At 35.4% G+C, this 26,620-nt stretch overlaps 1 protein-coding gene across 1 annotated transcript in view; it reads right to left on the bottom strand.

The window, feature by feature from the left end:
* puf (ubiquitinyl hydrolase 1 puf) overlaps positions 1-26,620 on the bottom strand; it is a 1,013,305-nt gene that overhangs the window by 35,595 nt on the left and 951,090 nt on the right. The window contains exon 73 of the mRNA XM_090399560.1: positions 15,709-15,843. Within this exon, the coding sequence (XP_090255686.1) occupies positions 15,709-15,843 (135 nt within the window). The remainder of the gene's footprint in view (positions 1-15,708; positions 15,844-26,620) is intronic.

Genomic DNA, 26,620 nt, shown 5'->3' with positions numbered 1-26,620 from the left:
ATAGGTCACCAACAGAAACTAGCATTCCCTTCATCGAATTTTATTTTATTTTTTTCCATTTGCTTAAATTAGAAATTAAAAGTTGGCAAGAAATTATATTCTTGTTTAATCCTTTATTCAATGGTAAGCAAACTCAGGAAACAGCTTGGAGCTATTAGCATGGAATGAGGAGTTGGGTAGAAAGGAGATCCATGCTGCTTGGACGACATTCTAGAACTATCTAATAGAAGCCATGTCTAAATGTATTCCAAAGGTCAGAAGATTATTTAATCTTCTGACCTTTGGTAATAATCAATTCTATGAGGAATACAAAGAACAGGCAAGGAGGGTAACTCAGTTGGCAAGTGTAGCAAAAGTTCAATATGAGCAGTAGTAGCTAATGAAGCCAAAAAAAATCTCAGGAAGTTCTTTCAATATGCAGTCAGCAAAAATAAGAATGATTATGGTAGGATGGCATTAATTACAGTTTTAATTAATTAAGTTTTATTAATTAGTTTGTATTTACTTTTTTATTTTATATTATTTAGTTTAATTTTTAAATTAAATTTTATTAATTAGATATTAATAAAAGTTTTATTAATTAGAGAAGATGACAATTGCTGTGCAGGATATAGTTGAGATATTTAATGAGCAGTTAATAAATGCCTTTCATCCTTGTGAATATAACATCCTGGAGTTTCAGAGCAGTGGATGAGGAGGAGGTATATGGGTAATTAAGCAAACTTGATATTAATAAGGCTGTGGGACTCGGTGATATATGACTACATATTTTGAATGAATGTGCAAGGGAGTGACATCTGTCTTGACATATTTATTTAATATGAGTCTTTTAATGAGTCAAGTTCCAAAGGTGAAAGGAAGGTAAGATTGTGCCATTTCATAAGGGAGGTGACAGAACTCAAGAATCAAATTACAGGCCTATCTGGGTGTCGGTTGTTGTGGTTAAAGTGTTGGAGAAGCTGGTGAGAACTAGGATACAGAATTGGGTCAACAACAATATTGCCTTTGATGGGCAGCATGGACTTGCTAAAGGGAGATCATGTTTTAGTAATCTACTTACTTATTACAATAAGGTGACAGCTTCATTGGACAAAGGAGATGGATGCACAGTGGTATACTTAGATTTTAGGCTTTTATTTCAGAGATTAAGCTTTTGATAGATTAATGCATGATAAGTTGATAGTCAAACTAGAGCAGATGGGGTTGGATATTAGACTAGTGCATTGGATTGGAGATTGGCTGTCTGATAGGTATCAACAAGTTGTGTATGAGGGGAGCAATATCCCAGAAGAGAAAAGTCGCTAGTGGTATGCCTCAGGGGTCTGTGTTAAGGCCATTGCTATTTAACCTGTATGTTAATGATATTGGGGAAGATTTGAATGGGGATATACAGTTGCTTGTAGATGATGCAAAGTTGCGATGAACTATAAGGAGAAGAGCAGATGTTCTGGCCTTACAATACTTGAATAGATTGAGTAAATGGGCATGGGGAGTGGAAATGCCAATTCAAGGTTGCAAAGTGTAAGGTTTCAAATTTTGGAAAACAAAGATGGGATGTAAAATTTACTCTTGGTGGATATACTGTTAGAGGTGAAGGAAATAAAAGATCGTGGAGTAATGCTGAGTAAGATCTGAAATTTAGAGGAAATATTGCCAAATTTGTGAGGACAGCACAACGATATTCTGGGAATGATGCAGATGAGACATCACCTTGTAGAAGTAAAGAGATTCTGGTTCCATTGTATAAAGGCTCTGATTAGGCCATATATGGACTACTGTGTACAGATTTGGTCACCTAGTTTTCAAAAGGATGCAGAGATGTTGGAGAGGGTCTAGAGGCAATTGACCAAAATAGTCTCTGATCTCTGCAATGTTGAATATGAGGAAAGTTTGAGATGATGCAATTTGCAGAGTCTAGTTGCTAGGAGGAGGAGGGGGTGATATGACAGAGACATACAAGTTAGTAAGAGAATTTGAATGTGTTCAAGGCACGTTATGATGAGCTGTATGCATGACAAAAGGGACCTCCTAGATAGGGTCTTAGGATAATAAACAAGCTTGCACTTGAAGTGCAAACTTGTTATATCCTGGTTATGAAGTGACTTCATAACTGGGATACTTGTATATAGAAGCTAATGATTTCAGATTTAATTGCCTTAGCATACCATAATGCAAAGAACTCCCTTTTGGATATATATATATATATATATATATATATACTAAGGGGGGGGGGGAATCTGCCCTCTTGGTACCCAAACCCCTGAGTTCTGGGCTGGTAAGACAAAAAAAGTGACATAAAAACGTTTCAAATTTTGGCTTATCTTTTTATATATAGAGAGTAAATAATGCTATGCATTATGGGAAGAGCCATTACCCAGACTGGTATCAACCTTTATTGAGGTGAAAAAGTAAAATGGTCACCATAGTATTAGGAGAAAGAAAAGACAGATAGATAGTATGAGCGATAAAGAAAAAGGCCTCGGCTCTTTTATATCATCATACAGCCAATGCAGATGAACAACCAAAAGACCAATTAAAACTAAAGTGCAAAGATGATTGATACATGGTGGTTAGTCTTATTTGAATGAACTGCCTTGAGTTGGCCTTCTATGCCTGTGATTGCTCTTCAGTCATCCCTGCAATTGACCATATGACCACACTGTGAACTAAGAGGATGGAACCATTTAAGAAACCCTCCCCCCACCCTCATAGTAAAAATAGACAGAAATTTATCTCTCCTCCCCTTGGTAAATATTGCATAATGTGGGTAGTCTATACCACCAGCCAAAAATTTGATATCTCCTAGAATACTTCTTTCTAAATACAAACATTTTTTGACTGAACAATAAAATTTCCACAATACAATATTATAAAGCATTTGTATGTCATATTGCTGTTTTTCAAATCCATGTTTCTTCCTAACTTTCCATAAATGGTATTTTAATTCATTATTTATAAAAATCAAAATTCTCTTCCAATTGCTGACAGGTGGTGGGTACTAAAAAAAAATAAAAAATAAAAAAACTGTTCTGGTGTAAGTAATGGAATGCCCAACACATTACACAATCTGTTCCAAATACAGAGCACTCTTGCCTTGCGTATTTGGAAAGCTATAGAACTGTAGAAAGCATGTTCTACTTTATTGGTAACAGATGTCACGGATTGGATCTCCAATATTAAAGTACCTCCATTTGATGGTATTGACTGAAATGAGACCATATTCAATTCTCCAAGCAAGATCCCTCCTATTAGGATATCCTTTGAACTTCAATAAGTTATGAAACAAAGTGTTGTTGTTGTCAGTACTCAACTGTGGAAGCTTGTGGCAAAAGAGGTTAAAGATTTCTTTATACTAAATTTTACTTTTTTAATGGAAAGAATGTCAATGCCAGAATGTTGTTGTAGCAACCTTAGAGTTAAGCACAGAATGTTGTAGTATTCAGAAACAATCTTGGATTTTGGACCTTTATAAATATTTATTCCAAACAGGGGAAGATGAAAACTCAGGTAGCACAGAGAAGGTCTGCACATGTGTGAGTCTGCAACATTTTATGGATTTTGAAGCTGTATTGCTTAAATAGCAAAATTTTAAGACTGGAAGCCCAAAGCCTCCATGCTTCTTTGATAGTTGAAGAAATTCCTTTTTAATTTCTTGATATTCACTGGACCAAAAAAATTGCACAGACTTACTATATAATTGCTTTTCTTCAGCTTCTGTAATGTCTGTAATATTTATTATGTACAACTGAGCAGGGAAGATTATGTTTTAAGTACTATGGCTTCAGAAGAAAAGTGGCCCAATTTTCCAGTCTTTTGAGGTTTCAATGTTGTACATAAGTTCTTGAACTGGTAATATTGGGTAAATGGAGAAAGGAATTCCAAGTATAGTGAAGGGTCCTTTCTTAGGAATTAGTCTGAAAGGAATGTCTCCAAGATCTCACTTTCCAAAAACTTTTAATTTTGTCTTGTCTGCATTAGCAGTTAATCCAATGAGCTTGCTGAATTTTTTCAAAATACCAAATATGGAATCATTATCCTTCAAGTACCTACTAGAACTTCAGCATATAGTAATATGTTATTTTCCTTCATAATTGAAGGGACTATTATTCCTTGCATGGCATGTGTATTGTCGACTTCCTGCAGGGTTCAAAAACCAGTGCAAAGAGTAATGGACCAAGAGAATAACCTTGCTTGACTCCTTTTTGAATTCTGACTGGGTCTGATAGGAACCTATTAACTAGGAGGTGGATAGTTGAATAGGCATAGGCTACCTTAATAATGGATAGCAGCATTTTACCCACACCAATTTGCTGGAGGATGTGCAGTAGAAAGGGATGACAGACATTATCTAATGCTTGAGTAAGGTCTACTGATAGTACTACCATTGGCTGCTTTTTTGTATTAACTATGTGGAGTACATCACTTAGCAAAAACAGATTAAATTCTACTGCTTGGCCTGGAACTTCATCCACTTGTGTGCTTTTAAGCATCTCATTCCTACTTTGTTATTGATAATGCAGAAAAATATCTTGTCATCAGTATTAGCTAGAGAAACAGATCTCCAGCTACTGATTAAGATATGATCTCTATTAGGTTTTGTAATGATGATGGAATGGCTTGCTACAAATGCACTTTGTATGTGTCCTGACAAGAGAAAAGAATTAAACAGTATAACTAAAATGAGAAGAATAAAATACCAGGCCTCACAGTAAAGTTGAATTCCTAGACCATCAGGTCCTTAGGATTTTTCTTGTCTGGCATTCTTTATAGGCTGTGGTAACTTCATATGCTGTAATGGGTCTGTCAAGCCTATCTTGGATATGAAGCCATCAATGTTCCAAGAGTTATAATTTCCTACAGTATTACTATCTTCAAACAGATTTTTATAGTGTTTTTTGAAAGGCGTCAAGGGTGTCTTGGGTGGTGGACATGTCTTCATCATCAATGCAGATTTGAGTGATGGTCATTTCTTTGCAGAATTTAGTGAATTGTCTATTGAAGAAAGCAGCTGATGGGCTATCTGCTAAGTGCTGCTGCTGTATTCTTATTTTAAAATTTCTTTCTTCTACTTGTTTCTGTCCTTCTACTTTCATCTCTAGGTTAATGTTTCCCATGATGTCGCACTGGTTTGCTACAAACCAGCTTCTCTCTTTATACAGGTCTTTCAACTTTTTTCTTTTGAAGAAAACCTGTTCCTTTCCCCATTCAATCATATTATGTTTTACTACTTGCTTGAATTTTAACTACATATCCCAGTTCCAGGTAACATTATTCCAGTTTAAATAGAGAGTCTGGAATTTGGTTGAAAAGATCATCATCATCATGCATATCAAGGATTTAGGCCATGGCCTGTTCCAGCCTTAGAAGTGTCATCGTTGAATCGTTTAAGAGGACGTCCTGGTTTTCTTTTTCCTAATGGCTTGTTTTGGTAATTTTTCTGTTTTCATTCTTTAAACGTGTTCCATCCATTTATGTTTATATTTTTTAATTTTTTCCATTACTGGTTCTTGGTTTAATTCTTTCATAATTTCTTCATTTCTTTTGTGATCAAATAGGGTATACTTTGCAGTTTTTCTCATAAACCTCATTTCTGATGTTGTTAATCTCTGTTTGTCTTTTTGTTTTATTGTCCAGATTTTGCTTCCATACATTAAGAATGGTAGGGCTAATGTATTGTATACTTTTAGTCTGGTTTGTTTTTGAACTAGGTTTGATTTAAATATAGAGTTAATTACACCTGTTATTTTTAAATATTTTGCAATTTTTATGTTTATATCTTTTTCATTTTCATATGTGATCATGCATCCTAGGTAGTTAAATGAATTCACCTGTTCTAAGATCTTGTTATCTATTAGTATTTTAGTTCTTGCTGGATCTTGTCCTTTCAAGGCCACAGTTTTTGATATTTCTGTTCATATTATCATACCATAATCTTTGGCTATCTTATTTAGATCCAAAATAGCTTTCTGTAAGCTATCTTCAGAATTCGTAATTATTATTTGGTCGTCGGCAAAGAAGAGAATGTTTAAGTTTACTGTAGGAGAAAGTTTAATTCCTTGATGTAAATTTTTATTCCATTTTATTATTATTTCATTTAAACAGATATTAAAAAGTTACTGAGAGGGGACATCCCTGTCGGATCCCTTGGTTTATCTCTCTCGTATATGATAACTCGTGATTTAATCTTATTTGTATTTGATTATTTTCATATATACTTGTGATAGCTTTTAGGATATTATTTGGTATTTATTTGTCTTTCTTTTAATATGTTAAATAATATGTTTCTTTTAACTTTGTCAAATGCTTTTTCAAAATCAATAAATGCAATATGTGTTTCTAAATTGTATTCTCTTCTTTTCTCTATTATTAATTTTAGGCAAAAGGCAGGATCTATACATGACCGTCCTTTTCTAAATCCATTCTGTACTTCTAAAATAAAGTTTTTGGAATATTTCATTAGTTTGCTATTTAAGATTCTGCTATATATTTTGTAACAGGAATTTAGTATACTGATACCTCTATAGTTTTTAGGGTCATCTCTATTACCTTTTTTAAAGATAGGAATCACAATTGCTTTTTTCCATTTTCTTTCTTTCTTTCCAAGATTCTTTCTTTGAATCTTGTTCCTGCGTATTTATATAGTTCTGAACCTAGCTTATCTTCTCCAGGTGATTTTCGTGATTTTTCATTTCTTGTTTCTTTCAGGCTGATTTCTAATTCTTCTTTAGTTATTTCCTTTTCATTTTCGTTAATTGTTTGCCAGTTGTCTTTTTTAAAATATTTGTCTGTCCACAATTCTGTGTAGTAATTTAGAAATTCTTCTAATTTCAATTCGGTGTTTAATTTTATATTTTCTTTGGTATCTGCATTTAAGTGTTTCAAAATCTTATATACATTGGGTCTTATTTTATATAAATCATGTTCTAAATTAGAAACAAATTTGTTCCATGATTCTCTATGCCTTTTTCTGACTTCTCTTTTAGCTATGGCTCTTATTCTTTTATATTCTATTTCATCTTCTAATCTTTTACTGCATAACCATTTGTGATAAGCTTCTTTTTTCTTTTTGATTATTTCTTTGATTGTATCATCCCAGATCTTCAGTTTTTTCCTTTTATTGAATTTTTTGGTCTTTCCTAAACTTTCATTTGCTGCTGCATTTAGTATTGTTTTTATATTAAGCCATTCTATTTCTATTTCTTCATTTTGTTTTATTTTATCTAGATATTGGTTAATTCTTTGTTCATATAGCCATTGTATATCTGTGTCATTCAATAGTCTAGTTTTATAAACAAATGTTTCAATTTTTCTTTCTGTTCTTGTTACTTGTAGTCATTTAGGTGGTAATCTAAATTTTATTTTAACAAGGAAGTGGTCACTGCTTATTTCATATCCTCTGTGAACTCTAACATCTAGTGAAAATTTTGACGTTTTTTCATTTAATATAAAGTAATCTAATATTGATTTCCATACTCTTGCTGCCCAAGCATATTTATGTATGTCTTTATGTTTATAGAAGGAATTCATTATTTTTAGGTTATTCTAAACTACAAAGTCAATCAATTTTTTACTATTCCTGTTTAGAGTATGATGTTCTCCATGTATTCCTATATTATTATTATTAATTTTCGTGTTTCCAATTCTTGCATTTAAGTCTCCTGCTAAAATTACGTAATCATTTTTATTTATTTTATTATATATGTTTTGTAGCTGATTATAAAAATCAATATTATCCTGTTCTCTTCCTTTTTCTGAGGCATATAAACCAATTATTGTTAAATAGTCTCTATCTATTTTTATTCTAGCTTCTATTATTCTTTCATTCCATAATTTATAATGTTTTAACTGTTTTGAAAGGGAGTTATGAATCCAAATCATGACTCCTAACTTGTGCTCTTTGGTCTCTGTCGACTCCACTGTATATCACATTAAATTTTTCGGTTCTCATAGTTCCTTTTAATTTCTTTTTTATTTCAGTGATTACTGCTATTTTAAAATTTTTTGCGATTTCTGTGATCAGCGATTACTGCTATTTTAAAATTTTCCATTGAAAAGATCAACAGAAAATTTGGTGGAAGTTTCCATGGTCCAGAACTGTCTCTACTTGTTCCATGCAGTGGAATTTAAGTAGAACTGGATTATGATCTGACATGTTCATGTCAAGATGTTTAATCTGAATCATCCTACTTATAAGGGAAGAAAAGATATATATTTGATCAAGATGGGTACCAATACCTTGATTCATGTACGAGTAAGCCTGGAGATTAGGATTGCAAATCCTCCATACGTTTACTTGAGAATTGTCAAGACATTTTTAAACATGCATATCCCACTTTTCCACTCCTGGGAGGTCCTTCCTATTTTGTTTGTGGGATTTTCGATACAATTCCAGTCTCTTGCTGCTATGATGTAGTGGGCACTGTATAAATGCAGTTGCAATTCCTGGAAGAATTTTTGTCTAACTGCTCCACTGGATGAAGCATAAACATTTATAAATCTCATTACACATCCACGGTATTTCCAGTCTACTGTCTAGTCTACTCTGCATCCCTTTGGATATTACAGAATGACTCAAGGAGGGGGGGGGGTCAGGAATAAGAACTCCTACTCCAGCCCTGTTAAATCTTCCAAAGCTCCAATAAGAAAGAAGTGGATATCTACCTGTTACAGTTTTTATATCTATATACAGGGTGTTCGGGATAAATTTGACAGTTTCGAAAGGAAAGAGAAAATCTTCTTTGTATCTATTAAATTTAATGAATTGACAAAAAAACACTACAGGCAGAGTTAATTACAATACTATCAACAAGATTTACTCAAAATAACCACCATTAGCATCGATCACAGCTTCAATTCTGCTTCGGAACCTCGAACAAGCTGATGCTACAGTCTCCCTGGGAAGGGCCGCAAAAACTGTTTTAATTTTATCCATTAACTGGGCTTTTGTATTACTGGAAGTGCGATTGGTGTCTTTTTCAACTGCGCCCCATACAAAATAATCCATGGGGTTAAGGTCTGGGGAGTTTGGAGGCCAAACATTTGGACTGGTGAAGTCGTAGAAATTTTCAGACAACCATTTTTGACTTTTCCCAGAGGTGTGGCAAGGGGTCGAATCCTGCTGCCATACATACGGCCTACCATTGGCTACCCTTGTTATCCAGGGCTTGACTACAGTTAGCAACTCCACGAACAAAGCCCGAATTCCAATGCCAGGGTTCTTCAACACCTGTTCCTGCAGATTTGCGAGGAATTCTGCTGTACGAACGCAATCAGATCGTCTGCTAGGGATCTTTCTTCTTGCTACATCCTCGTAGTCACCATTGCAAGTCTCTAGTTCATGCCTGATTGTTTTTACTGTATTCAGGGAGCATTGGGCAGCAGTCGTAATATCCTTATTTTGATGGCGGGCACGAATCATCATGATACAAGTTATTCTCTTCCATGATTCAAGTGGGTTCCAGCTATCCATCCTTTCTGACATCTTGTATATGAATGAAGAAGGGTCCAAACTTTTAAATGAAGAGAAGTGTGTGTTAATACATGTAACTTACGGAAAAATATAATTAATTATAAATATGTCAAATTTATCCCGAACACCCTGTATCTGCAGAAGTATGTTTCTGAAACAAAATCCTGATATTATGGTATAGCATAAGTTTCCATATAGCTTCTTGTTTAACTTGCTCGTGGAATCCTTATACATTTAATGAGGCAATACAGAAAGAAGATGATATGATTAGTGAAGTGTCACTGCTAAGTCTTTAACTTCTAGATTTTGAATGAACCTGATGAGGTCTTCAATCTGTGAAGGAACAAATTGTGTAGCCTACTTCTTGTAACTTGTTTTCCAGTTTTTTCCAGTTGCTTTCTATTATTTCAATTTCATGCCTATCAATTCTTGATTTGGAAGCTAGTTATTTTCTTTTCATGTACATGGTAATTGTACTGAGAAAAACTTTGAATCAGTAAACTTTATTATTTTTTCTTTAATTGTATCTCTTGTTTTCCCTTTATTAAGGTCTCATCAGTGGGAGCCTGATTCAGAACAGATATCAAGGTTGAATAAATACAAAGTCATATATGAGGGGGGGGATGAAATGTTCTGATAAATACCTAGAACAAAAATGATATTAAAGCAACTGATATAATCACAAGAAAGAACATATCTTAAAACTCTGTATGTAGAATAATGTATAAGTTACATGGTTCTACCTCATGTAACTTATACATTATACTACCTCATGTTCTACAATTCCTTTATGGTGATTATCACAACTTTTCAGCACACTCTTGTATTTCCCATATATAAATAATGAAAATGCATGTCCCCTCATTGTAAAATACTCTGAATCACAGATAAATGTTGAAATTATTTTTACTTGGTTATATTATTATTATTATTATTATTATTATTATTAAACAAGACCTCATGGAGTCAAAGACTCTTCTAGGAGGTCCTTTTATCTCACAAACATCTCATCATACCGTGTCTTAAACACATTCAAACTCCTTGCAGACACCACACTCTCAGGCAAGGCATTCCAATCACTCACAACTCTGTACGAAAAAATCCTGCCTCTCACTCCCCTATTCACACCCTCTTTATACAGTTTCCAGGGATGACCTCTGGCTCTCCCCTGATCTCGCACTACTCTCTGTAGAACTTCTCCACCATTGATCCTATAACAACCCCTTACCAACTTGTAGGTCTCTATCATATCTCCCCTCTTCCTTCTCTCCACTAGACTCTGCAAATTACATCTTTTCAATCTTTCCTCATACTCAACATTCCAGAGGTCAGAAACTACCTTAGTCAGTCGCCTTTGGACCCTTTCCAACAAAACCAGGTGATTTGGTCACCTGGTTTTCTTCATCCTTCTGAAAACCAGGTGACCAAATCTGGGCACAATAGTCCATGTGTGGCCTAATCAAAGCCTTATACAATGGAACAAGAATCTCCCTACTTCTACACATCAGTGTCCTCCGCATCATTCCCAGAAGTCTTTGTGTTGTCTTCACAATTTTGGCGATGTGTCCCCTAAATTTTAGTTCCTTATCCACTATCACCCCCAGATCTCTTATTTCCTCTACTTCCAACAATATATTCTCACCAAGCATAAATTCTGTATCCCATCTTTGTTTTCCAAATTTTAAAACCTTACATTTTGCAACATTGAACTCACATCCCCATTTGCTTGCCCAATCACTCAATTTATTCAAGTCTTCTTGCAAGGCCACAACATTTTCACTACTCTTTATGGTTCGTCCCAACTTTGCATCATCTGCAAACAACTGAATATCTCCATCCAAATCTTCGCCAATATCATTAATATACAAGTTAAATAGTAATGGCCCTAAAACAGACCCCTGAGGCACTCCACTAATGACTTTCCTTTTCCTGGATATTGCACCCCCATACACAACTTGTTGATACCTATCAGATAGCCAGTCTCCAATCCAATGCACTAATCTAATATCCAACCCCATTTGCTCTAGTTTGACTGTCAACTTATCATGAGGTACTCTATCAAAAGCTTTTGCGAAATCCAAGTATATTACTGTGTATCCTTCTCCTCTGTCCAAGGAAGCAGTCACTTTATTGTAATAAGTAAGTAGATTACTAAAACATGACCTCCCTTTAGCAAATCCATGCTGTCCATCAAAGATTATACCTTTGTTGTCAACCCAACTCTGGATCCTAGTTCTCACAAGCTTCTCCAACAACTTAATCACAACACCTGACACACAGATAGGCCTATAGTTTGATGCTCGAGTTCGATCACCTCCTTTATGAAGTGGCACAATCTTGCCCTCCTTCCACTCTTTAGGGACTTGACCAAGTGCAAGACTCATATTAAAAAAATATGTCAAGGCAGGTGTCAATTCTCTGGCACATTCCTTCAGAATACACGGTGATATATTATCAAGTCCAACAGCCTTATTTACATCTAGTTTACTCAACTCTCAAAACACCTCTTGCTCACTTACAGTCAGTCTCTCCTCCCCATCATCAACTGCTCTTAATCTCTCCATGAAGTCACATTCACAAGATTGAAAGATCTTTATGAACTGCTCATTAAGTATCTCCATCACACATTCTGCAACAGCTGTCTTTATACCATTTCCTCCAATCAATGTCATCCTTCCATAATCATTCTTTCTTTTGCTGGCTACATATCGAAAGAACTCCCTAGGATTCTTTTTGGCTTCATTAGCTAACTGCTGTTCATACCTCTCTTTAGCTACTCTCACCAACCAAGTCGCCCTCCTTGCCTGGTCTTTGTAGACCTCATGAAATTGGTTACTTCCACTTCTCTTATGCTGCCTCCACAATGCCCTTTTTCTCTGTATTTCATGCTTAATCTCTTTATTCATCCATCTCACACCTACCTTATTTAACCTTCTCACCCATGGTATACATTTAGACATTGCATCTACTAAATATTTTTTGAAAATCCCCCAAGCTGCATTGATCACTTTTCCAGCTAACTCCTCATTCTATGCTACACCTGCAAGCTGTCTCCTGAGCTCTTCATAATCACCCCCCTTGTAGTTTCACATATACCCTTTTTTCACACGGGTCCTTGCACTGCTGGAAACCACCCAGGTAATCACCTCATGGTCACTTTCACCAATTGGTGGATGATTTGATACCTCATTGATAATTACATCCTCCGATGAGATGACCAAATCCAAGACCCTTAATCCTCGTGTGCCCTCTGTTACATACTGTCTGAGGTAGTTATCCCTCAAAAACTCAAGAAACTCATTTTCTTTACTTCCAGTTGCTATCTCTTCATTCCAGTCTATATTGCCATAATTAAAATCACCCATAATGATCACCCTTTTCTTATTTGCTTGGCTTATGTGACTATATATTTCACTATCACCACCATCCACATTACGTCTATAACAACATCCCACCAAGTATTTGATTCTATTCACCTCTATCTCACACCATACTGCCTCAAAACCACTGGCCCTATTTCCCTCTTGCATCTCTACCTTGTATGGACATAACTCTTTCTCTATCATCAATAGCACTCCCCCTCCCTTTTTACCCCTTCTATCCTCATGAAACACATCATACCTTTCCATCTCTATTCCTGTCAGGATGTCATCCTCATCTAACCATGTCTCACTTATTCCGACAATCTCTGGGTGCACAGACACAATTAGTGCAACCATTTCATCCGCCTTGTTTCTTATACTTCTAGCATTGGTATACAAACACAACAATCATTTCTGGATCTACAGCTAGTTCCACTGATACCACTCACTCGATGTGATCTCTCCATGCTGGACTGGGGCCATTTCCCTTTCTGCTTCTTCATTTTAGAACCCTTTGCAATTCCATCTGTTTCCTCTTGATCCCTGATCATCCCATTATTTTCCTGCCTACACATGCTCTCACCTCCTCTTGGAGCATCCACCTTTCTCACGCTGTGTACCCCTGTCCACCCTGAGCCTCCCTGCTTCCCTGCTCCTCTTGCACACCCATTCTCTCATTTTCTATACTCATACCACTCACTTCCCCATTCATTTCCACTTCTTCAATCTCTCCTGTCTTACTCTCCTGCTCTTCCACATCACTTCCCTCTTGATCTGATTCATTCTCTCTATTCACTTCTCTACTTTCCAGCAGCAGTCTCTCCAAGCGACTCACACCATAACCACTTAAATGCAGTCCATCGCTCCCATACAGCTCACTTCGTCCCTCAAACTCATTCCACACATTAACAAACTGTACTCCTATCTCCTCACACATTTCAGCCAGAATATCATTCATAATCCTTGCTCTCCGCCTCATTTCACCACAATCATACCTAGGCAACACACTGACTACCCTTCCTGTCACACTATTCTCTTTTATCTTTTCAAGCAGTCTCCTGACATTCATTTTGACATGCTCTTTGTTCTCTCTCAAATCATTTGTACCAATTAATACAATTAACTCTTTTGCTCGTTCCCGCCTCATATTCAATGCCTCAATCACTCTACTCATTTTACTGCCTGGAAAACATACCTTGTGCATTTTATCCTCTAGCACACCTTTAATAATGGAGTCGCCATACAATGCCACTCGCTCATCTTTCGTTAACTCTTTCATGCCATCATGATTTATTTTAATAGTTTTGACCTGAATTTTCTTAATTTCATTCCGCATCCATTTCATTTCTTGCTTCATCCAATCCAATTCACCTTCCGAACCTCGCGACACATTCTCTCTATCATTAAATCTTTCTAACTTTCTAACTCTTGACCCCCTCTTCTCACTTTCCCTCTCATTCATCCTTCTTTGTTTCCGTACTTTCGGTCCAACATACGTCCAACTTTCACTATCATTCTTCTCACTTTCACTCTCACATATCTTTCTTTGTTTCCGTACTTTCGGACTAACATGCGTCCAACTTTCGCTATCATTCTTCTCACTTTTACTGTCATTCATCTTTCTTTGGTTCAGTACTTTCATTCCAACATGTGTCCAACTTTTGCCATCATTCATTCTTTTTTCGCTATCATTCATTCTTTCGATTTTTTTTACTTGCGATTTCTGCATCACGCCATTTCTACTTTCATTCGTTCTCTCAATTTCGTTTCTTTCTGCCTCACTTTTGTCCCTTTTAACATCCGTTATGGTTGTCAAATCGCTCTTTTTCTTTTTTCCTGATTTTTTAACATTTTTTCGCCTGTCTTTCTCACCATCCTTCTCTTTCAAACGTGCACTCGCGACACAATCGGTACTAGCACTTTCTGCCATCAATTTCATATTCGCATTCATCAATTCCTCGTTCAGGTCACACTTCGCACACACACCCTTCTTCCACCCACACTAAACATCCACAAATCATTTATGTAATCAAAGGAATACATATAACAGACTTCACACTTAACGAAACGACTGAAATCTAAATTAAAATCATGGAATGACAATGCCGCCGCCATTTTTTTTCTCTGCAGGTTACTAGGTCTAATAATAACGATTTCGTATTTAGTTTAGGCAAGAAAAAAAAAACCCACACTAATAATATCGGTAGCGTACAACGTTTACAGCTCTTACTTAAACAATTACGCATATATACTTAATTATTCTTAGTAAAACTTATCTGAATCCGGAGCTCTTCAAATCGCATCCGTAGCACTTGGCCCACTAGCGCCCTCTCCGTATTACAAATTAAAGTTGTCAAGAAATTATATTCTTGTTTAATCCTTTATCTAAGTGTAAGTAAACAAAACTTGCATGTACTGTATTCACCCTTGACTAGCATCTTGAGTCAAAGAAGCAAAGGTTCATTTAGCTCACCTCAAGTCACAACTACATTGCTGGTGGTGATTAGGGTAATTATTCACTGACTTTCTGTGTTACCAAAGTATATGGGTAGAGAGATATGTCAGGACACTGCTATTCTAAAACAACTGCTACATCTCTAAACTATTCATTTCACTAAAGTGATTAACATTCATGACTGCAAGTATTCTTGTGCATAACACATTATAGCAGCAAGCCATTACTGATCCATTTATCCAATAATCACTAAATTAGTGATTATTGGATAAAAATGAAAACCTAATATAACTATTGGATTACTGTATTAAATTCATGTGAAAATTATATCAAAATTACTAAATGCTAAGTTGAAAACTGTATAAAACATGTGTAGCTTTAGTACTTGTAAACTGCATTGTTAGTAGTATGCATCAACTTACTTTTGGTAGAAGAACAGAAAATAACTGGTAAATAATTGGATGATTCAAACAAGAACGCTCATCTAATAACACAGCTTCCATATAGTCAATAAAAAAATGACTATTGCACAGCAACTGCAAGAATTCTTGGCCCACCTAAATGATAACCAGAATTCAATTTATAGCAATCCTTTTTAAACTTAAAAGTATTATATTAATAAAGAACAATTCTGAGTGCTAACTTAGGTTACAAATGACTTACCTAAAAAACACTGTAACCATCTTACAATATCTTCAAGTTTGGAAAAACAATGAATTTAAAAAGAACAAATTTAAGTGAACTAAATTTGCACAGAAATGACATTTGCATAAATGCATTCTTACAAAAAATGGATACTTTCATAATAAGCAACACCAGATATTTTATAAAATCTGGGCCTGCTAAAACATCGGCAATTTTAAAAATACAATGTCCTTAAAAACCTGGACCAGATCATCCTTTAGTTTATTAGTCATCACCACATAGCTAACTGCTGAGAATATACTAAGCTGAGAATGTGCAACCTCAGTATTAAAACAATGAGGAAACAGATTGATGAAAAGTAACAGAAAAAGAAAATATGATGTTTTCTTTTTCCATTTAAATACTGTTTGTATCACCAAACTACATTTTGGTTATAAGTCCAAAGGAATTTTATGCACAATGAAGCTCAAGTTTCACAATAATGTACTATCTTCCTCTTATTACAAAACATCATGCTTCACAAATTTTATAAGTGCATTAATTTTTTCATTGTTAATTTCATTATGACCTAATTAGGATTCAAGCTTATGCAATTCAATTCTTATACAAGTAATTTGAGAAATAAGGATAGAAATAGAAATAAAATATAATTTTGGATAAAAAAAGAATAATATACCTTCAAATTAAAAAGCATACACAACTACTAAATGGCACATAAAAATAAGATCGAAGTATGTGCATTCAATACCGAAATAATTATTAATTTTTTTCTTTTAACCATAATCACCCAATCCATTAATTAATCACCAAATCAATACTCTATACATCTTTTTAAATTACAGCATGTAATTAAAACACCTATCAAGAAATTACCCAAATCATATGAATGACATTTATGCAGTCAAATTTTGATATAGTTGTGAACATTTTTATTATAGTGGATTCCCACTCTATAACAAACCACCAAAAAGTCCTCATCCACGTCCCATAGCATCAATACTATTCTAAAGGAAATTCACTACAGCAAATATGTTGTTACAGTACACCAATCTCTTGATCCCTATGTTTACTATATTAAAAATTGACTGTACAGTGATGAGAGAGATCATAAGGAAATAAGTCTGCAGAGGTTGAAGAAGCATTAAGGATGATGAAGAATGAAAAATTAGCTGGGATAGATGGTTTATATGTTGAACTAATCAGAACTTCTAATAGTGATCAGGAGAAAGAAGATGATACTTAGTGATTGGACCAAGGAAATTATTTTTCCTCCTTTAATATGGAAAAATAATTTCCTTAGTCCAATCACTTAAGTATCATCTTCAAGAAGGGAGTATAGTCACTACACTCCCTTCTTGAAGGGAGTGGAATGACTATAGAGGAATAATATTATTGTGACACTGTGCATAAGATTTATGAAAGGACAATGGCAACAAGAATAAGAGATAAAATAGAGGAAGGGCAGTTTGGTTTAAGAAAAGATGATCAACTGATGATTTGGCTTTTGTTGTAAAATACAGGCATATACAATAATAAAGAAGCAATAGTCTAATTAAATTAAATTAAACTTGCCAAGATATTAGATTCTTATTTTATCCTTTCTTCTTCGTATCTCTTCTGAGTTTGCCACCCACTGATGAGACCTCAATAAAGGTCAAAACTCGTCTGAGTAACAACCCTTTCACAATGCACAGCATTATACACATCCAAAAGTTGCATGTTTTGTAATACCAAGGCAATTAATGTGAAGCCATTAGCCTTTACATACAAGTAGCCTAGTAATGAATGTACTTCACATGCAAACTTTGTTTGCTTACACTTGGATAAATGATAAAATAAGAAAATAATTTCTTGGTAAGTTTAATTTGCAACCAAGTGAAAAAAAACTTTCTACAAGAAATAATTCATGACAAAGAACATGTAGGTAAGTCTAAGAGCTGTGTGAAGACTAAATTTGGTAATTTGGAATGGTTTATGCTTAATAATGGATTAAAACAAGGAAGCATTTTATCTCCATTGCTCTTCACCACAATGAACAGTATCCTAGATATGGTTAATGGCTAGAAAGGAGAAACAGCTGTTTGCAGATGATGTAGTGATGTGGGCACATTGAGAAAAAGAGCTACAAAAGAAACTGGACAAATGGCATGGTGTAACATGGAACTATGGGTTACGTATTAATAGCAAGAAGAGTGAGAACATAGTTTTAAATCATAGAGAAATGCAAATATGAATGGTGTTAGACTCAATGAGCAAGTCTTAAAGGGCAGTGAAAACTTCAGATATCTGGGAAGTATTCTTTCCAGTGATGGAAGTTTAATCAGGATACCATGAGCCAAATCTTTTTAATATAGTGAAACCTGTGGGAGATCCATAATTACAGAATAACACATATACCACAATAAACAACTTTTTTATTATGTAAATATTTCATCTTATGTATCATAAGACATCATTAGTACAATTATCAAACAATAATAGGAATTGAATTCAAAAAATAGTAGTGTGCATGCTTAAATAGGAATCCCTCTACCTATACAGTCACATATTCATGGATTAAAACTACTGGGCTGAAATTAAAATTAATTAAATTAGATTAAATTATAACATATAAATTATTTAATACAGTTGAGGATAACAATTTCTCAAACTTTTCGAATAGTGAAACAGTCATTCCGATTAAGATTAGGTCAATGAAATAAGGCTTCAGAGCTTTCTTTACATTCATGTATATATACGGATCTCTGTAGTGGTAGCTTAGTGTTTTGCCATTGGATCCTGTAGTTAGCATTTTCGATTCCATGTTGGGCAGATTTGTGAGGTTTGATAAGACAGATGTGGTCTTGATGTTCAGAGATGTTTATTTATAGATCTTCTTGTTTATCCATAGTAAGACAAGTTACATGAACATGGTATTTCATATATGCCAGGTAGCATAATTGATGAGAGTTTGTCTTTTGAAGAAGGAAGCAAGTTGTGAATTTGGTTGATGGGTTTTACCCTTCTGTCTACCAAAAACCAACTTTTTAGGTCATTATATCCGTCCATAATACATCAGCTCACCGTCCATCTCAAAAATATGGCATCGTAAAATGTTGGAAGCTTTTTTTTTCACTTGGTTAGACTATAAATTATATATTTAGTTTAATCCTTTATCCTTTATTTAGTGTAAACAAACAAAGGTTGTGCCTGAAGTATCTTCAGGACTGGAGCAACTCATGGCAAAGGTAGACTGAGTTCTCACCACTTTCCTTAGTATCCCATAATGCAAAGCACATCTCCTTGGGGATACGTATAATGCTATGTATTATGGGAAGGGTCACTACCCAGACCGGTTTAAACCTTTATTGAGGTCTCTTCAGTGAAAGCCAGACCCAATGGTGATACCAAAGTTGAAGCAATGCAGAAGTCATATTTCCCTATGCCAGTTGCCAAAAGGTGTCACACCTTATTATTAAATTACTCTGAATTAGAGAAAGATATTGGAAGTTTTTTTTTTTTTCACTTGGTAAGACTATAAATTATATATTTAGTTTAATCCTTTATCCAAGTGTAACCTAACAAAGTTTGTGCCTTGAAGTATCTTCAGGACTGGGGCAACTCATGGCAAAGGTGGACTGAGTTCTCATCACTTTCCTCAGCCACCTAAACAAACAACACAAACACATACAATTTACAATTGAGATTGAAAGTCAGAACACACTTCATTTTCTATATACACTTGTCACATGTCTTCCTTCTGGCAGTCTTTCCTTTACTGTTTTACCAGAAGCCTACACATACTGGCCAGTATTTACACAAACTCCTAAGACACCACCCAACACAAAAACTAGGTGTCATTAACATACTCAAAAACAAGGCTTTAAAGATTTGCTCCAGGGAACAAGCACTTAAACATGAGTCAAAAGTTATTACCAACATTACCTTCTTGAAAAATGGCTACAACCAAAATACTATCAACATAATTCTTCACAAGACTTCACTTAAAAATAAAAATAAACTAGATTACAATAAACTGTAACCATTCTTCCATACATTAAAGGGATATCAGATAAAATAAACAGAATACTACAGGAATACAACCTTAATGCCACCTTTAAACCTCCTGCAAAATTAAAGAACTTCCTCAATTCATTCAAGGATCTGCTTCCCCTGCTGGCCCAACTTGGAGTATACCATATTCATTGCACTAGTAATTTGCCCTATATAGGTGAAACAGGATGCACAATTCCTCTCCGAAGAAAGGAACATAAACAGCACATTAAATTTAATAACTATGGTTGTTGTTTACACCACACCAAAACGTAATATGAACATAAATTTAAGTTAGGTCTGTGAAATTCTTATCAACCACCCTAATCTTATTGATAATGATCTAAAAATCCTAAGAATATGGAAGGCACATATTCTACCCACATAACCTTTTTGTCTGAGAGTTAATTATAAATAGGACTATAAATAATCCAGGATCTGAGAACTCTAATATAACAACTCTCATGTTAAATTAGGACACCACTTTTGCTGTAATAAAATATCTATATGAATTTGTTCTCTGATGATGTTATAAATCGAATATAGCTTTGATGTATTTTTTTTTTTCACTAGAGGTCAGGTCAGTAGAATAACCGTTGATCAAATCATTGTCTCTTTGGCATTCTGTTTGAAATGTAATATAGCTTGTCTCTGTATATATATATGTGTGTGTGTATACTCGAGATGATGACCTTAATATAAATGTCAAAATGTCAGGAAGTTAAAGAAATTATTTCTAACATGGTTGCAGTCTCCATAATTTGTCTGAAATGAATCCTGATCACCTTGTAACACAAAGGAAAGGATTTAATCCCAGACAGTTTTTGCACTGGTTATTTGATTAAATGATGATGTAAAATGTAAATTTAATCCAGGATTGTTTTTGATTCTGACATCTCACATAATGTGCTTTGATCTGAGCATGTTTAAATGATTTAAATTTGTTGTAGTAGGATATCTACAAAATATATCCCATGCTCTATGTTGATCTCTTTTTGATTGCTTTGCACTTTCGGTTCCACCAAGATTTTGGATGGAATGGAAATTGGGATGTTTTTGGAACTGCTGAGTTGGCTGCATCTACAATACAATCTGTCAACATACTTCACTGTTTCATTAATAGGTGTTTTGCTAACTGCTTCAGAATTAAATTCTCTAAGATGGGAAAATGTATTCCAGTCATAATAAAATTAGTTTAATCCTTTTTCCAAGTGTGAGCAAACAAAGTTTGCACCTGAAAGTATCTTCAGGACTGGGGTAAGGTGGTACAACACAGGGCAACTCATTGCAAAGGTGGAGCAAGCCACCAATACTCCTATCTCAGTATCTCCTATAATGCAAAACACATCTCCTTGCGGATATGTCTAATGTTATGCATTAAGGGAAGGGCCACTACCCAGACTAGTTTCGACCTTTATTGAGGTCTGTTCAGTGGGAGCCAGGCCCAAGTGGAGATACCAGGCAGAAGCATTAGCAGGTCATCTCTACCTATAGGAGTTGCCAAATGGTTGTACCACCTTACCCCAGTCCTGAAGATACTTTCAGGTGCAAACTTTGTTTGCTCACACTTGGAAAAAGGATTAAACTAATTTTATTATACTCTAACCAAGTGAAAAATAAGCTTTCAACATCTTTCTCTAAATCCAGAGTAATTTATTAAAAAAGGGGGGCACACCATTTGGCAACTCCTATAGGTAGAGATGACCTGCTAATGCTTCTGCCTGGTATCTCCACTTGGGTCTGGCTCCCACTGAAGAGACCTCAATAAAGGTCGAAACTAGTCTGGGTAGTGGCCCTTCCCTTAATGCATAACATTAGACATATCCGCAAGGAGATGTGTTTTGCATTATGGGAGATACTGAGATAGGAGTGATAGTATCTTGCTCCACCTTTGCAAGGAGTTGTCCTGGTGTTGCACCACCTTACCCCAGTCCTGAAGATACTTTCAGGCACAAACTTTGTTTGCTCACACTTGGAAAAAGGATTAAACTAATTTTCTTATACTCTAACCAAGTGAAAAATAAACTTTCAACAGTATTCCAGTCATCTTGGTCCATTTTCCTCATGGGCATCCATTTTAGAGGACATGGTTCCTGTGAAGACATAGTACTGATAAGGGGAAAATGATTACTTCCATATATGCTTTCATCACCATCCCATGTGAGCAGATTGTAAGATCAACTGTCAAATAAAAGTGGGTAGGCACGTGGAAGAAGGTATTCACTCTGTCATTAATAGGGGAGAGGTCATGGTTGTCGAGCATTCGTTCAATGATGCAACCTGGTCTATTTGCATTGGTACCATGCCACAGAATGTTATGTCAATTAAAGCCACCCATTAGGATTATAGATTAAGGCAGTTGCATTACATTTAATTCAAAACCCAGTGGTAAATATATTGAGCATGCCATGATTAGAAACTTTACAGATAGGCAAATCGCTACTGCTTCAAGCGCAGTATTAAGCTGAATGATGGAATGGAGTACAACTGCCCGTGAGAATAGCACCATGTAGGATCATCTCTGTTCTCTCCTTGCATACAAGAGTGATATTCTATTCCTGAAAGTAGGATCCTCACTGGGTTTTAAATAAGTTTCCTGCAGACAGAAACAAAAAGATTTGTGTTCCTGCAGCAGGTGCTTGATATCGTCGATATTCTGGCAAAACCCATGACAGTTCCATTGTAAAAATTTTCCTATTGTTTAAGCTTCAAAAACCTGTCTGATTTCTGGGAAGCTGAGGACTTACCCTTATCAAGTATATATTTCTCATTAGATTTTGGGAAGTGTGGACGACCAGTGTCCATCTCTTCCTCTGGAAAAATATCCAATACATCATCAGATGTGTCAGGATCACTGGGTAAGTTCAAGGTGCTTTCAGTGGATGAATGAGGGGGGGGGTGACATTTTCCCTATTGGCTTTTCATCTGTTACATGGATGATTAGAAAAACTGGTACATTTGAACTGGCATCACATCTTTTATTTCTTATTTCTGCTATTGAAAAGTGTACCAATGGTATTGTTACTTGGTTGGAACTTTGTTAAGGCCCCTGAAACAACTGAGGATGAAATATTCATCCTCAAGAGGATTTTTCAGTGCCAGAACAATACCCACCACGGAGCCACACATGGATGCCTACTCACCAGCAGGCAATGACTATGCTCTGAGGTGGAAAGCCAGGATTACTGCAGATGTTATACAAGCACCACAGCAAGCCTTGGGCCCCTAGACCATGGTGAAGGAGATCTACTGCAGCACTCTTCACCCTTGCAGGCAAGCCCACTAGCCAACTGATCCTGTCTAGGCCATCCAGGATTGCCTATCTTGCCAAAGAAAGGGGCCAAAGTAGTGCAAGACTATCAGGATCAATCTTTTCAGATGTCCACAGATCACACAGCACAGCAAACATGGTGGCAAGGTGGTGGATCTCAGTGATGGTAGTCCGGAAGAAAAAAAAAAGACTCAGGAGACTAAGGCCACATTACTGTTAATTTTGTATGCATTCTCCAGCCAGTTTATCTGTAGTACAAGATGCACAGATATACTGTATTTAAACTGTGGTGCATCTTGTATGTTTATAAATGGGAGAGGTGACTACAGGAATTAACTCAAAAGAAACAAAATTAATTGCCTTTGTTAAGGAAATAGGCAAGATCATGAGAAGGAAGAGGTTATATGACAGAACAGATTAATGATGAACTAGGTAAAACTGAAACTTGTCTAATACACTTTTGCCAGACATACGAGTAAGGGAGTGACAGAAGAGAACGGGGAGGACAGAATAGGAAGGGTAGTATCTTCAGGAAGGTCACAAAAGGGTGGAGGAGGGAAGGATACTCAATAATAGCAGATGAACTGTGTTCCACCAGAGCAGCAATCCAAGGGGCAAATACTAACAATGGCTTTTGGATGTCACTAAAGTGCTGTGTGCATGTATTGCCAACACACAGCACTTTTATGACATAGGTGTGTACCTCACATGTGTGTGGAGGCTGGTATTAAAATATATATATATATATATATATATCTACTCTTTCCAAACTAAGATCAAGTTTAAGCAATCACAAACAAGCTCACAACCATCTACAAATCCCAGGTGTGTACAAAATCACATGTGACTGCGGGAAACCATACTATGGCCAAACGGAAAAGTCCATCCTCCTACGTCTCGAGGAACACCAAAGAGACATCGCTTACAAAAGAGCTAGTGCCCTCTCAAGCCATGTCCTGTTTTAGGTTAACACAAATAATGAAGGCCGCCAACATGAGATAAACTGGACAACAACTTCAAACCTGCACATATGCCATGATGATGTAGAACGTCGCATAATCGAGTCTAAAGAGATTGTCATGGATCCTCTTCATATAAACAGTAACCTCAGCTATAATTTGCCTGACTCTTTTAGCTCTGCTGTTAGATATTGGCACACTTGTGAAATCACACGTGCACAGATTTCTAATAATAGAACTTAACATGGACTGTAGCTCCAGTTCAAAATAACTGTAGTTTATAGTCGATTTTATATTTTTAAAATTTATGGTTTTATAGTGACTCAATGTTTCTTTACAGTATTTTTTATTGGCTTTCTATGTTCTATCACGCCTGAAGAAGTCGGCCACCCTGATGAAACATGTTGCATATTTTAATGAATTTCATTATTTATTCTAATTCTCGGATCTCAGTCAGTATATAAAAAGCATGAATATATATATATATATATATATATATAATGTGTGTGGAAGCCTCTGCTGACAACAGCATAAGTCACAAGCCACAAACTCTTTAATCTGATAAGCCTAAAAAATTAGTGATATCTTTGTTAAAAGATCTTGTGTGTTGCATGCTAAAGTTTCTATAAGAGCAACTTAAATGTTTACTCCTTCAGCTAACTTCAATACTGCATATACATGCAGTTTATAAACAAATTATGTCACATTTATCCAGCAATTCAAATTAAACAAATTTGCAGTTCTTTTCTGCTTGAATTTCGATGGTGACATTTTGAGAATTTAACACACTAAAACTGCTAATGTAATATTTCTGATATTAATATTGTCTCTTTTCAGTCCTAGTTATAACCTGTTAAATTATAAGTGCTAAATCAAATTGCTTAAATTTGCATAGCTACAAAAATTCATCACCATTTGCATGAGTACAAATTAATGAAATAAAGAGCCAAAAGGCTTCACTTCGGCAATGTAAAAATTATTTAAGTTAAGGGGATATTTAATCTCACATTATTTCAAAGCTGAATAAGAAACTCTAAGATAGAAATCAAAGAGTTTCATGCTGAATATAGCAAACTATAAAAGTTCAGTGAGTCCAAGCGTAAGCAAATACCTGGGTGGTACAATACTGGGTAACTCATAGTAAAGGTGGAACTCATGTGAAACTCATCCCCTAGGAGATGTATGTTATTTTACATTAAGGTAGTTAGGTCACTACCCAGACCAGTTTCAACCTTTATTGAGGTCTCATCAGTGAGTAGGTAGACCAAATAATACCAAGATTGTAGTGATAATAGCTTTAATACTTTACGGTACGAGTTGTCAAAAAGGTGCACAGATAAATTAATGAAATAAAGGACCAAAAGGCTTCACTTCGGCGATATAAAAATGATTTAAGTTAAGGAGATATTTAATCCCACTTTTACCATGAGTTGCCCGGTATTGTACCACCCAGGTATTTGCTTACACTTGGACTCGCCAAACTTTTATAGTTTGCTTTATTCAGCATGAAACTCTTTGATTTCTATCTTAGAGTTTCTTATTTGGCTTTGAAATAATGTGGGATTAAATATCCCTTAACTTAAATAATTTTTACATCGCCAAAGTGAAGCCTTTTAGCTCTTTATTTCATTAATTTATCTGTGCACCTTTTTGAAAACTCGTACTGTAAAGTATTAAAGCTATTATCACTACAATCTTGGTATTATTTGGTCTACCTACTCACTGATGAGACCTCAATAAAAGTTGAAACCGGTCTGGGTACTGACCTATCTCCCTTAATGTAAAACAACATACATCTCCTAGGGGATGAGTTTTACATTAGGGCAAATACTAAGAATAGCAATCCTAGCTTTATCCACATTTACTATGAGTTGCCCGGTATTGTACCACCAAGGTATTTGCTTACGCTTGGACTCGTCGAACTTTTATAGTTTGCTATATTCGGCATGAAACTCTTTGATTTCTATCTTAGAGTTTCTTATTCGGCTTTGAAATAATGTGGGATTAAATATCCCCTTAACTTAAATAACGAGTACAAATGACTGTACTGTCTAGACCAGTGGTTGGCAAACTTTTTAGACCATTGATCTCTTCATGAAATCCTTGATCCCTCATCGACCCCCCCTCCTTCATGTTAAATAAATGAATAAATGTCATCAATAATAAATTCTTCACCCTTTTACTTTATTATTGCTTCTCGATGAGAAATATTTAAAGAAATTTATAAAGAACATTAAAAATTAAAACCCCCTTTGTCCCTAGACATTTATCGACCCCTTAGATAGTCATATAGACCCCAAGGGGTCGATATTGACCACTTTGCTGACCCCTGGTCTAGACAGTACACACTGAACAAATATTATTATTATTACTCTAAGTCCCCCATGGGGTCACAGATTCATCTTGGAGGTCCCTTTCATCATACAC

The sequence above is a fragment of the Typopeltis vanoorti genome, chromosome 10, assembly GCF_054136105.1.
Source record: "Typopeltis vanoorti isolate ZY-2024b chromosome 10, IOZ_Tvanoo_1.0, whole genome shotgun sequence".
In the NCBI taxonomy this organism is placed as follows: domain Eukaryota; kingdom Metazoa; phylum Arthropoda; class Arachnida; order Uropygi; family Thelyphonidae; genus Typopeltis; species Typopeltis vanoorti.
Note: the sequence above shows the minus strand (reverse complement) of the source record. Positions and strands in the feature narration are given on the sequence as shown.